At 41.7% G+C, this 12,498-nt stretch overlaps 1 protein-coding gene across 4 annotated transcripts in view; it reads right to left on the reverse strand.

The window, feature by feature from the left end:
• LOC102382279 (cohesin subunit SA-2-like) overlaps nucleotides 1-12,498 on the reverse strand; it is a 99,491-nt gene that overhangs the window by 42,452 nt on the left and 44,541 nt on the right. For 3 of the 4 annotated variants that reach the window (XM_025195505.1, XM_014527338.2, XM_025195509.1), the window contains exons 12-13: nucleotides 11,692-11,790; nucleotides 8,433-8,512 (exon numbers count right to left, since the gene is read on the reverse strand). In XM_025195505.1, the coding sequence (XP_025051290.1) occupies nucleotides 8,433-8,512; nucleotides 11,692-11,790 (179 nt within the window). The remainder of the gene's footprint in view (nucleotides 1-8,432; nucleotides 8,513-11,691; nucleotides 11,791-12,498) is intronic. The other variant, XM_025195502.1, reaches the window with a different exon arrangement.

The following is a 12,498-nucleotide window of genomic DNA, read 5'->3' on the forward strand; positions in this document are numbered from 1 at the left end:
AGATATGTAGGTACAACCAGCCTTTCTTTGGGGACAAGTTAAAAGACTTTACCTGGGACAAAATCCTATCCTGACTTAAGTCAATTTGAATGCTGCCATTATCCTTAAAGGAGTCAGGAATTTACCCCAGATATTTTTAGTCTGTAATGCAGTTCTTCCCTCTCCTTGGGGAAGGTCTAGGTGAGGTGTGAAAGAGAAGCTTTAGCAATAAAATGCTTTCTGGTGTCAAAGAGGTTTGGTGCATGAGAGAAAAAATAAGCCCCTTTCCCCAGTACAGGCTGGCAGCAGCTGATGACATTCCTTTCACTAATGGATTTTTTTGTTTTTTGAAAGAGATAAAATATCCCTGCATCTGTTCTCTCTCTCTCTCCTTTCACATAGTGCTCAACAGTTGCCTTCTTTAAAGATGTCAAGTCTTACACTTGAAAATTATTTTACTAGCTCCAAGGCTCTACTTGCCTTTGGAAGAGGCAACACCTAACTACATTGACAAAGACTAATTTTGGAAACCTTCCAACAATAAACAGGTATCTTCCTTCTGTGTGTGTAAAGGGCCAATAATCGTACGCTGAAGGAATACTTTATATATTGCAATTCTACTGCTGCAAATGTACAGCCCCTAGAATGCCAAGTGACAGATAAAGGTTAAGCCAGTAGTGCCTGCCAGTATTTAGACGTCTAAAAATAAATAGGCATGGTCTTCCACATGCTAATGCCATGATATATCATTTTTTCCATACTTAGTGTGAACATGCACTGGAGAAGAAAGACAGGGGTACTCCAGGGAATGAGCAGAGACACTGTTCTGGATGCCTGCATTAGCTAATGGATCTAACAAGATCATTTTTAATTTGCATTTTATGAGATGACCTTGGAAAGCAGAAAACCTGCTATAGTCTAAACACAAGAGATGCAGCATTGCATAGGGATCGTCTCCATCAGCTTTTGCTCACTTGCAGTTGCTTGTATTCCAGCCCAGTGCTCTAACCACAGTGCCACAGGAGAGGCACTGATGTCGCCATTAACAAATTTATGCATCTGACACTTAAATGGCAAGTAAAGAGGGTGAAATTGGGCCCATTGAACTGGGAAAAAACAAATAAGGAATTTTTACCATTTACTTCAAGGCTAGAGACAGAAATTACACATAAACCAGTATAAGTGATCAGAAACCAGTTCAAATCTGTAACACAACACAAGTTCAGTGCACATAAACCATTTTCAAAATAGCTGAAACTGGTTTAGAATATACCTGGATGGATGTAGTGTTAAATTTAATTGATTTAGATTAAGTCAGTTTATTTTAACTTCTATCCCAGATCCCCTCCAGATTCAAATTAACTCTCAGTCCCCCAGCATCCAAGGATGCTTTGCACCTCCCACGCAAACCCCCTTCACAGGGTGGGCAGGCTAGCCTTGGCCCAAGCTGCCTGCTCCAGCTAAGCACGGAGGCCAGCTATAGTGACCCCTGGCTTCTGGCCTGAGCTACTGCAATCATGCAGATGCATTTCCAGAATCAAAAGTGAAGGTCTGTTCACTTGCTTATCAGTTCAATCTATGCAGCTTAGACTAAACTGAGAAGATTGAATCAATTCAGCCTCGGGCTTTTTGACACAGACAAGTGCAGGGTACTGCCTCTAGGAAGAAGGAACCAGCAACACACCTATAGGCTGAGGAACACCCCTCTTGTCAAAATAGTGACAGAAAAGGATCTTGTTGTCATTGTTGACTCCAGGATGAACATGAGCCGCCAATGCGAGGAAGTGGTCAGTAAGGCTAACCGTACCTTGTTGTGCATCTACAGATGCATCACAAGCAGGTCCAGGGAGGTGATCCTTCCCTTCTATGTGGCGTCGGACAGGCCAAAGTTGGAGTACTGCATCCAGTTCTGGGCGCCACACTTCAAGAGGGATGTGGCTAGCACTGAGAGGGTCCAGAGGAGGGCCATTCGCATGGTCGAGGGGCAGCAGGTCAGGCCCTACAAAGAGAGGCTAAAGGGCCTGAATCTATTCAGCCTCCACAAGAGAAGGCTGAGAGGGGATCTGGTGGCCATTTACAAACTTGCCGGGGGGACCAGTGGGAATAGGGGGAGGCTCTGTTCCCCCGGGCACCACCCAGGGTTCCTAGGAATAATGGCCACAAATTGTTAGAGAGAAGATTCAGGCTGAGTGAAACATGGAAGCTAGTTATTGAAAGGCCCTACTGGGTCATGTAGCTGAGGTCCCTATCAAGGTAGCATTACTTGCTATGTTATGCTTAATAGGTGTAATGCTGATATATTATTTGCTATGGCACATTTTGCCAATCCCATTTAAGATGTCTTAAATAACAGTGCTTCTACCATGTCAGCTAGAAGTCAATTAACAGCCTTACAGAAAAAGAGGACGGATAGTGATGTTTTTAAGCACAAAAGAAAAATATTGCTCTCTAATCCCTTGTTCCTTATCAAGTCTATATAAAGCTAAGGATGCTGTTTCCATATCTGTAAGTTTAACTAACACACCTTGCCTATCTGAAAAAGGGGAGGTGAAATGTTTTTACCCTGGTAAAGCATTTTAAGTAGAAAGTGCTATAAAGTGTGTTGTGTATTATAGACATACAAAAAACTAGAACTCTTGGTATCTTGTGTATTATAGGTATATTCAAAACCAATTTTAGCAATAATTTATGCCCTCCTTGTTGGCTACGTTCTTTAGCTATTTGTGGACTGGTGTCCAGGCACATCCACACACCTTCTAATCTTTCCCCATGAATCATCAACCACCACCTAGTTACCTTATAACACTTCCCCAGTTCTTTCTGGCAGCGAAACATCCAGATATGAATCCCACTGCCCAGATGCACCCACCCCAAAGTCATAGAGCTTTCTGCTAGGATTCCCAAATCTCTTTCAGAATTACTCTTTTCTCTATTACTTTCCTCCGCTGAGTATCTACCACTCACATTATTCCTTCCAATTCATTTTTTTATTGCTACTCTCCTTAAGGTGCTTTGTATTACTGTTCTATCCTAATTAAGGCTGGCAATTTCATGCCACTTAGTACTTCCAATGCCTGCAGGATGACAGCATTCACAGACCCAGCCAAGATCAGTGTCCCATCTCACTTTGCACTCTAGAAAAAAATTCTTTGCCCCAAAGAACTTGCTATTTAATAAGACACTGCAACAGATGGGTATAAACATCTGAAGGACTAGGAAGGGTATGGACAGAATAATGTGTGATTTACATAGGACAGGTTTGTGCACTGCTAGAAGGGTCTGAGTCAGCACCAGACTTTTTCTTTTTCTAGTCTAATAATCTGGCACATCGAGAAAGTTTGCTACTTGCTGTCTACTTAGTAGATACCAGCTGACAGCTTCTGATAGGTACCCCATATAGAGACATAGTTAGAGAAAAGATTTAAGAAATGCTAATGTAGTGGTTTACTGGACCAGTAGGAGGCAAATTTACAATATTTACTCTAATCCAAGATGACCCTGAACTAAAGTGACCCTCCAATAATTAGATTTTATACATGGACGTTACAAATTTGTTAAAACTTCCCATGCAGAGAATCTAATTATTGAGGGGTCATCTTAAATTCATTCCCTCTGCTGCTGCTGCAGGGAAAGCAGTTGCAGGAGGGCAGGTAGTGAGGGAGGGTGAAAGCAAGCAGGTTGAACCCTGCCCTTTGCCCCCCCACACACACACGCACACACTTTGACTCCTGCCACCCATCCCCCTTACCACTTGCCCCCACCTCTCTGTCTCTGCCCCCCCACCTAACCCTCCCCCCCCACACCTTGGGATCTCTGCCCAGTTCCCCCTCTCTGCTGCTTACCCTTACTCTGCTCCAACAGGCTCTGGCTCCACTTCAGCCTGGGGCAAAAAGCATACCCTCAGCCCTGCCAGGTAGAGAAGGAGCCAGACCTAGAGCTGGAGCTGCTGCCTGCCCCCCACCACCTTATTAAATGTGGGAGGAACCTTGTCTTGGGAGTGAAGTAAATACAGTATTGACTTCCTGCTGCAAGGCAGGGCACACAGCTATAACTGAGAGTCAAAACAGTTTTTAAAATATATAGAGTCCAGCTAACATGAGGCAACAGTCACTGAAACAATCCTCAACAAGAATACTGATGAGAGGTCTTGTTCCACTCAAAAATGATAATACAGCAGGAAATCAGGCAGCTATTGATGTACTTAACCTCTCAAATAAAAAATAGATGGCTAAATGAATTGGGGTGGGGAGAGAAGGGGAACACTATTTTGCCCAATGTATTCATTTACCCAGTAAGAAACTTATTACCAGATGAAAAGTAAAAGCCACATCTCACAGACCAGCTGAAGTTGTGCTCTAAAAATGGCAGCCTGGTGACAGATGTTAGCAGACTTGGCAATTATATTAAATTTGCTGAGCTTATGAGAAAAAGCAGTTCCTTTAACTTGCGCAACTGACAGCTTAAACTGGAATACAAAAAAGTTTCTTGCACCTCACCAGAACACATATTCCACACTGAGAACCTAGATGACAATTCTGCTACCGATAAAACTAGATGAAAATCCAACACACAAATGAGATGGCCTGACAACTAAAAGGAATGAAAATTTAGTTTTGCCAAGTAAGCAAAACAAACATGAACAAGGCTGTTAGACAAAGGTTATTTCTACATAAGCACCATTTTGTTGTTACTGATTCTGAGCAAATCCATGAATCCCAGCATCATCTTGTACAACTTTAGTGTTGCTTAATGTATTAGGTAGGCCTAATACAGACATGCCTTGAGTGCTTTTCCCAGTACATCATCCAATTAAGTGTTTCTCTGCTCCTAAAATGTCAACACTTAGTTACTTCTAGGACACTTAGGTAGTCCAACAAAAACTTATCCCCTATGAAAAAGCATCTTGATACAGGATTTTGGTAAAAAAATCTTATTAGAGTGCCTAATTTTCACCAGTAATGTTTAGACTGGTCAGTGCTTATTTTATGAGAGAAAGAATGATTCTTGGTTGGATCTGTGTATTATTTGTTTAAGTCCCCAACTCCCTTCTTCATCTTCCCAATAATTAAACCAAATCTGTAGGGCTCAAAGTGACTAGGGAGGCTGGCTCTGCAACAGATGGAGCAGAAACAAAAACAACAAGCATGTGGCTGCTGGACTTCTGCCATAGCCTAATCAAAAAAAAAAACAAACATGTACTCAGTTTATTTATGAGGAAACGTGTTTTATGATGGACAAGTGTTGTTCAGAAAACTTTTCATGAGGAACTGCTCAATCCTGGAAACCTATTTGTAAATGTTGTTTGGACAGGTTTTTGTCTTTTCCAGGAAAAGAAAAACTGATGAACATTTTAACTATAGTTTGCTTTCATGAAGTTTAGTGAAAACATGATCCCGACAATGAAGCCAGAGAAGCTAAACAGCTGCAGTGCCAATATAGCACTTGTTCTTTATCTCAAACAACAAGAGCAACCTTAACTGGTTTAAAGCATCATTGTCTTTTAACAATGGTGTGCTACTCCTCCTAGCACAGGGACATGTCATGTACAGAGATATGGCATTGTACTTTGTTTCACTTTCTTTGCAATTTGGAGGCCTAAATGTCATACAAAATGCATGTTGTGTTTCTATAAGCAGCAGTAACCTATCTAGTATTAGTGTCACTCCAACATTGGTACCACCTTTAAAAGAGCGAGCTATATCAATAATGAGTATACACAGTGGGCCCACTTCTCGTGTTTAGAGGCTGGGGCAGGCCTAGAGAAATGGCACTCAAGTCAGTAGAGTGTCAAGGGAGTCGGTTTTAGTCAGCTGCTCCAATTATAAAGCCTCACTTCAGTTCACGAGAGTACTCTGGTAGTGTTACATAAAACACAGGACCAGACATTAGAAGATTACTATCTATATACTACAAACTCATTAGGGGAGATCAGCATCAAATAGGAAGGGCCCTATTCCCCCCAGCAGCACCTGGGGTGACGAGGAACAATGGCCAGAAGCTGCTGGAGAATAGGTTCAGGTTAGAGATTAGGAGGCACTATTTCAGTGTTAGGGCGGCTAGGATCTGGAACCAGCTTCCTAGGGAAGTGGTCCTTGCTCCTACCTTGGGTAAATTCAAAAAGAAGCTGGACAAACACCTGTCTGGGGTCGTGTGATCCTAGTGTGTGCTCCTGCCGGGGGGGGTCAGACTAGATGATCTGTTCAAGTCCCTTCTGACCCCAAACTACTATGAAACTATATTATATAGATTTTTTCACTTGCATACAGACAATCCTCGACTTACAACGTTTCAAGTTACAACGTTTCGCACTTACAACATTTATAAATTGACACTGTTTCAAGTTTCTGACGTCAGTTTCGACTTTACAACACTTGATCTAAACAAGTCTGCTGCATCACCCATCTCCCTGGAGAACATCTGTCCAAACTTCCGTGGACGCTTTCTTTAAGAAAGCCGACAAGACTCCAGAAAAACTTGCAGCCAAGATTCCTGAGAAGACTCTAGCCAAGAACCCTTCAAAAAGTCCAGCAAAGTCTCCTCAAGGAAGTCCTTCCAAATCAATATGATAGATATTTACAATATAAATACATTAATGTATTACTCATCTATAATTGATTGAGTACAAAATTCTGGGTTATTTTTGGTGAAAATAGGGTATTGGGCCTTGGTTCAGGAACCAATCCCCCATTTATAACACTGTTTCCTATGGGAAAATTGGTTCCAAGTTACAACATTTCGACTTAAAACATGATTTTCAGGAACCAATTGAGTCATAAATCTGAGGATTGCCTGTACTCTCACACAATACAGACTGCCGTTGAGGTAGTGCTGCCTACCTAAAATTCAGTAAAAATTCACTATGCACTTTCTGCTGTTTTAACACTTTTAAAAAGTCACTGCTACATGAATGAAGGGAGAGGGTGAGGCACTGACAATGAAATTGGTTTTCAGTTGGCCCAGTCATTAATTCAGGCGAGTCATTCTAAGCACAAATCTCAGTTTCACAAAGCTCGTTCAATAAAAGAAATATTTACTATGCTATCGAGTCCTACATCCTTCCTCCAGCAGTGATTAATACCTTGTAGGACAGGAAAAACCTATTATGCCCCAGACAACTTTGCAGGGTTGTACATGGAGGGAAGCCATACCTTCCCAAAAAAGTACAGGAGGCATCAGGTTATACTCTGAAGCACAAGCAGTTAAGATACCCGTGTGATCGTAAAATCTGACCCGTACCTACAGTGGGATGTAGAGACTTTAAATAATTACAAATCAAAAAGGAATAAAGCAAGTTTACTGTTCCTACATTTTTTTAAATTACCATATTTAAAACCTAGTATTGTAGAATGTATTGTAAGGAATCAGACTTCCGTGGCACCATGCTAACTTTGGCTCACTGTCCATACTACCACACCTAAAGCTTGCAGCTACCCCTTATAACTAAAACTGATCATGAATTTTCCAATGAAACTGTTTTTCACTGAAAAGTGCTATTTTCATCAAAACCAAGGTGTTTCACATGAATATCTCTGTTTCAACACACATTCACACAAACAAAAGCAGAGATCTGTCAGAAACTTGCCTACTTCCCCAACACCTCATCTAATAGACTGGTTCCCTGTTCTACATCAGAGAACCTAGAAGCCCTAACAGGCTCAGTCAAAAACGGGGCTTTTGGAAATCCTTAGGTCCCCTCTTCACAATAAGGGGCATTTATACACATACCTTTTCACACTGCAACATGCCAGAGATCCGACGCATTGCAGCGGACTCAATTAATCAAGTCTGCTCCACACGCAAGCTGATGTACAGTGCTGTGTTGCATGCAGTTGTATAATTGGCAAAATGCACATCAGTGTGCAGAAAATGGCAGCAGTGTGCTTTGCAACTAAAAATTCTTAAATGTGCATTAGTTCAAAAGTGCGCCGCCACCATTTTCTTAGTGCTGACGCATTTCGCCATTTATACAAACCTATGTGTTGCAGCACTGGGAGCTTTTAAAAATGCCCGGCACTGCAATACAAGCATATGTACAAATGCCCAAGGAACCCAGAAACCCTAAAAGTTCTTAGACTTAGAATTTCTTGGTTCCACACACTGTGGAAAGGGAGTCCCTGACACCAGGAGCAGCCTGGAGAGTCCCTCTGGCTCCTGAGCAGCTGGTTACGTCATTTTGGAAAAGTCAAATGTGAAACAACTGATTTTCCAAAATCACAGTGTGTCAGTTCTTGTTTTATTGGAACATTTCAAAATTTATATTTTTGAAATATTGGAATTTCCCACAACAAAAGGAAATCCCAAGGCTTGAACAGTTCCAACTGTTAACCCTCTCTTGCTATAGGGGTAATGGCTTCTGAGCATGTTCTAAGTCTAAGATGGAGTCCCCAGGGTATATTTGAACCCTGTTCCCATTATAACAATACAGTACATTTAAAAAAAAAAAAAATATTTACTGTGACATAAGCATCAGGAGTTTCATGGCTTGAACTGCTACTTCATGGTCCTTGTCCAGAGTCATGGACACAATTCGATCCTAATGGGTGTAAAATGACAATAAAAAGATGTAACACTTTCTGTTCTGCATATATGTTTATTTTTGCTACAGACAACACATCTAACCCTAGTAGCCAAGAGACTTATTTCAATAGCTATTTCCTAGGAGACATAAAGCAACTTGATTACTAACAAGTTGTTCTCCAACCCTTGAAAAGAAACTGTATTTCAATATGTTACTGAATTAATCATGGATTAACAGTAATTGCATAAATTCTACAAGAAAGCAACTGCAGTTTTCAAATTAAAAATGACCATTGGCAAGATGTTACTAATTGTACTTCAATATGTTAAAGCAAGGTAAAGTCCAAAGTACCACTGTTACACAGAACCAATTTCTGTTATCAAAAGAAATTGGAACCCTATTGAAAGAGCAGGTCTTAGATCACGTGGCTTCTAGTCTATGGAATACCCCCAGCCATATTCCCACTTCATGAATTCTCCTTCTTGTAGCTGGCCATGCAGGAAATGTAGCACCTCGTAGGGATAGAAGAGCAAGCGACTCTCAGAGGATCTCTACCTCAGAGTTTGTGGGGAACACTAACATTTTTCACTGGCTGCAGCATAAGGCTGCAACACTAAGGCCCCATTGAGCCTTTACAAGACTCCTTCCCATAGCTGCACATTTAAGATAAATTGCTATTCACATACCTACAATTCTAAAGTTTGAGGGGTTTTTCAATGCAAATTCAAGTGCTGCCATTTTTTTCTTTTAAGGAGACTTCCCCAAGTCAAAACAAAACAGCATCTTGAACACAGGATATCTAGTGGATGTACTAGGAAAAGAAAATCAGTCCATGGCTCGTTGAGAGAAAGTCCTTTATTTAGCGTGCTAGGTGGAAACTACAGAAACTGCTATTCACTTATTTCACCTTTTGTCTTCCACCTGCCCATTCTTTAGGTGCCCACACAAAAGGGGAAGCTCTACAAACCCACCGTGCCCTGAAGAATTCTCAAGAGCCATGCAGAGGTGTAGCAAAACAATGTGAAGATCATTTTAGAAGCCAGAATTACTATTTACAGATTGACTACTTTGAGAGGGTGCCCTTTGAATATTGGAGGAGTCTAAAACAGCACATTTGCATACAACTTGTTAGTCTGCTACATTCATACAGCATCTTTCAAACAGAGGGATCCCCAAGCATCCTACACATTGGAATCACGTTATCAGTCTCTGAAATCCAGGCCCCTCTAAAGTAACACCCCTCAGCTGTTAGCCAGTGTGCAGCAATGCTACAAAGATGAAGTCTGGAAATAAACAGGACTGCTGTAAAGCTGTTTACAACATGAGCTGAAATTAGAAGGGCAGAATTTTACTTACCAGAGTTAAAACTGAGCCACCAGCATTAATACCCAGCTGCTTTCAAGAAGGCCCAAGAGATATTTTGGAACCCTAAACAGCCAAGGCTTGTCTTTTACACCTCAGCTGAAAAAGAGCATTGTTGGCAGAACAGCTTGTACTACTCCACCATGCGGTAGTACTGGGTCAGTGCTAACACAGAGGGAAAAGTAATGACTACCGAGCCATCAAGATCCCTTCCTGCAACATCCTGGGTCTTCCTACCCAAGTAATGACAAGGCCTCACCCCATTGGGCTAATAATAGCAGATGAAATCATAACCCAAGGCAATCTTAAAATGTAGAGTGCCTGAATAAACCTGTATGTGGCAACATGATCAGTGCAGGGTACTAGGATCATACTGGTCTCTACTAAGGTCACCCAACAGGCTAATTGTTTACAATCTAGTATTTGACTTGTTCAGACTGGAGACCCTTCTGCAAGGTTCACAGTCATGCTGAATCTGCAGCCATGCATTTGAATAGCAGTGGGAATGGATAGCAGTGGTAACAGAGGACCACTCAGCTGAATAGAGGGGAATAATCACTTCCCTTGCCCAGCTGGCAACACTCCTACCAATGCAGCCTAGTGTGCCATTAGCCTTCTTGGCAACAAGGGCACACTGTTGGCTCATATTCAGCTTATTGTCCACTGTAACCCCTAGGTCTTTTTCTACAAAGCTGCTGCCCAGCCAGTCAGCCCCCCAGCTGATACTGCTGCATGGGATTCTTCTGTTCTAAGTGAAACGCAAAGTCCTGCACTTAGAATGGAACAATCCTGTGCACCAGTACCAGCTGGGGGCTGACTGGTTGGGCAGCAGCTTTGTAGAAAATGACTTTGGGGTTACAGTGGACAATAAGCTGAATATGAGCCAACAGTGTGCCCTTGTTGCCAAGAAGGCTAATGGCACACTAGGCTGCATTGGCAGGAGAGCTGCCAGCAGGGCAAGGGAAGTGATTATTCCTCTCTATGCAGCACTTATGAGGCCACATCTGGAGTACTGTGCTCAGTTTTCAGCCCCCTACTTCAGAAAGGATGTAGACAAATTGGAGAGTCCAGCAAAGGGCAACAAAAATGGTGAGGGAGCTGGGGAACATGACTTATGAGGACAGGCTGAGGGAACTGGTCTTATTTGGTCTGCAGAAGAGAAGACTGAGGGGATTTAATAGCAGCCTTCAACTACCTGAAGGGGGGTTCGAAAGAGGATGGAGCTAGACTGTTCTCAGTGGTGGCAGATGACAGAACAAGGAGCAATGGTCTCAAGTTGCAGCAAAGGAAATTTAGATTAGATATTAGGAAAAAACTCTCTCACTAGGTTAGTAAAACATTGGAACAGTTTACCCAAAGAGGCTGTTGAATCACTATCCTTGAAGGTTTTTAAGACCCAGCTAGACAAAGCCTTTGCTGGGATGATCTAGTTGGGAATGGTCCTGTCTTGACTAGATGACCTCCTGAAGTCCCTTCCAACCCTAATTTTCTAATATTCTAACATATAAATCCATTTCTGAGGTGGGAAAAGGGAACAGGGAGTCTTTGGGATATCCAATATTGACCTCTTTGTGGCCAAGAGGATGAACATAGTTGTATGCAGGATCTGTCAATACCATGTTAAACATTAGACAGAGCAAAAGGGAAATGTTTTCATAAATGAAGAGAAGCATGTCATCAAATCCCCCACTAAAAGAGCCAAGCATGCCATCTCCACAACATGCTTAGCCCATGCAGGCCAACACAGTGAGGAGCCCAGTTTGCTCAAAATATCAAATGCCATGTGCCCAGTCAAAACAAATCTAAGAAACAGAAAATGGTCATCCATTTACCTTGAATCTGCTAGTAAAGAGATCCATTTTGGAAACAAGCTCTTTTCTGCTATAAATTCCCTGAAGTCCCAGAAGACACTTCAATCGCACTTCGGCTTGCTACAAAACAAAGAGGAATCTGCTAACAGTAACAAATCTTTGTTGCTGATGAGATTTACTTGTGACTGCCATGTACACTATTGGCCTAAAAGCCCTATGAGTGTCTACAATAGGCTGATTAAATATTTTATATTTCCTTACCAGATACATATCAATGTATAACTAACAAGATATAATGGGCCAGCAAGCTAAAAAGTGAAGCTTGTGTTAAACAACCTTACGTTCAAACAAACTCTCACTGAACTTATAATCAATTGTCCCAACCAAGAGGGGGGTATCTCAGAACTATGAGTCACATATGAAGGTTGGAAGGAGGTAAGGTCTGCTCTTGGCTTTTATGTCCTGTTTTTCTTGCAATGTCTTCATCAGATATAAATTAAACTACTGTGGGAACTTCAAGAGACGACTAAAACTCAAGGGACAACACTCAGGAGTAACATGCAAAGTAATAAATGTAAGTTACACAATGCCAACTCTAAATCAGCCTAAATCATCTCAGAGGGTCAATGATGCACTTGCATAAACTTTCACCAAGTCTCCCCATGACTACTTTACACTAGGGAAATCGCTGCATAATAGAGTTCTCAATGTAGGCAAGGTCTGTCATGTTTATCACATCAACCAGTAGTAGTTAGTCACGTTTAACCCCATGTTAGTTAATACACATTTAAGCATGATACAATTTTGCAGTGCAAGCAAATCTTCAGC

The sequence above is a fragment of the Alligator sinensis genome, unplaced genomic scaffold, assembly GCF_000455745.1.
Source record: "Alligator sinensis unplaced genomic scaffold, ASM45574v1 scaffold144_2, whole genome shotgun sequence".
Taxonomy (NCBI): Eukaryota; Metazoa; Chordata; order Crocodylia; family Alligatoridae; genus Alligator; species Alligator sinensis.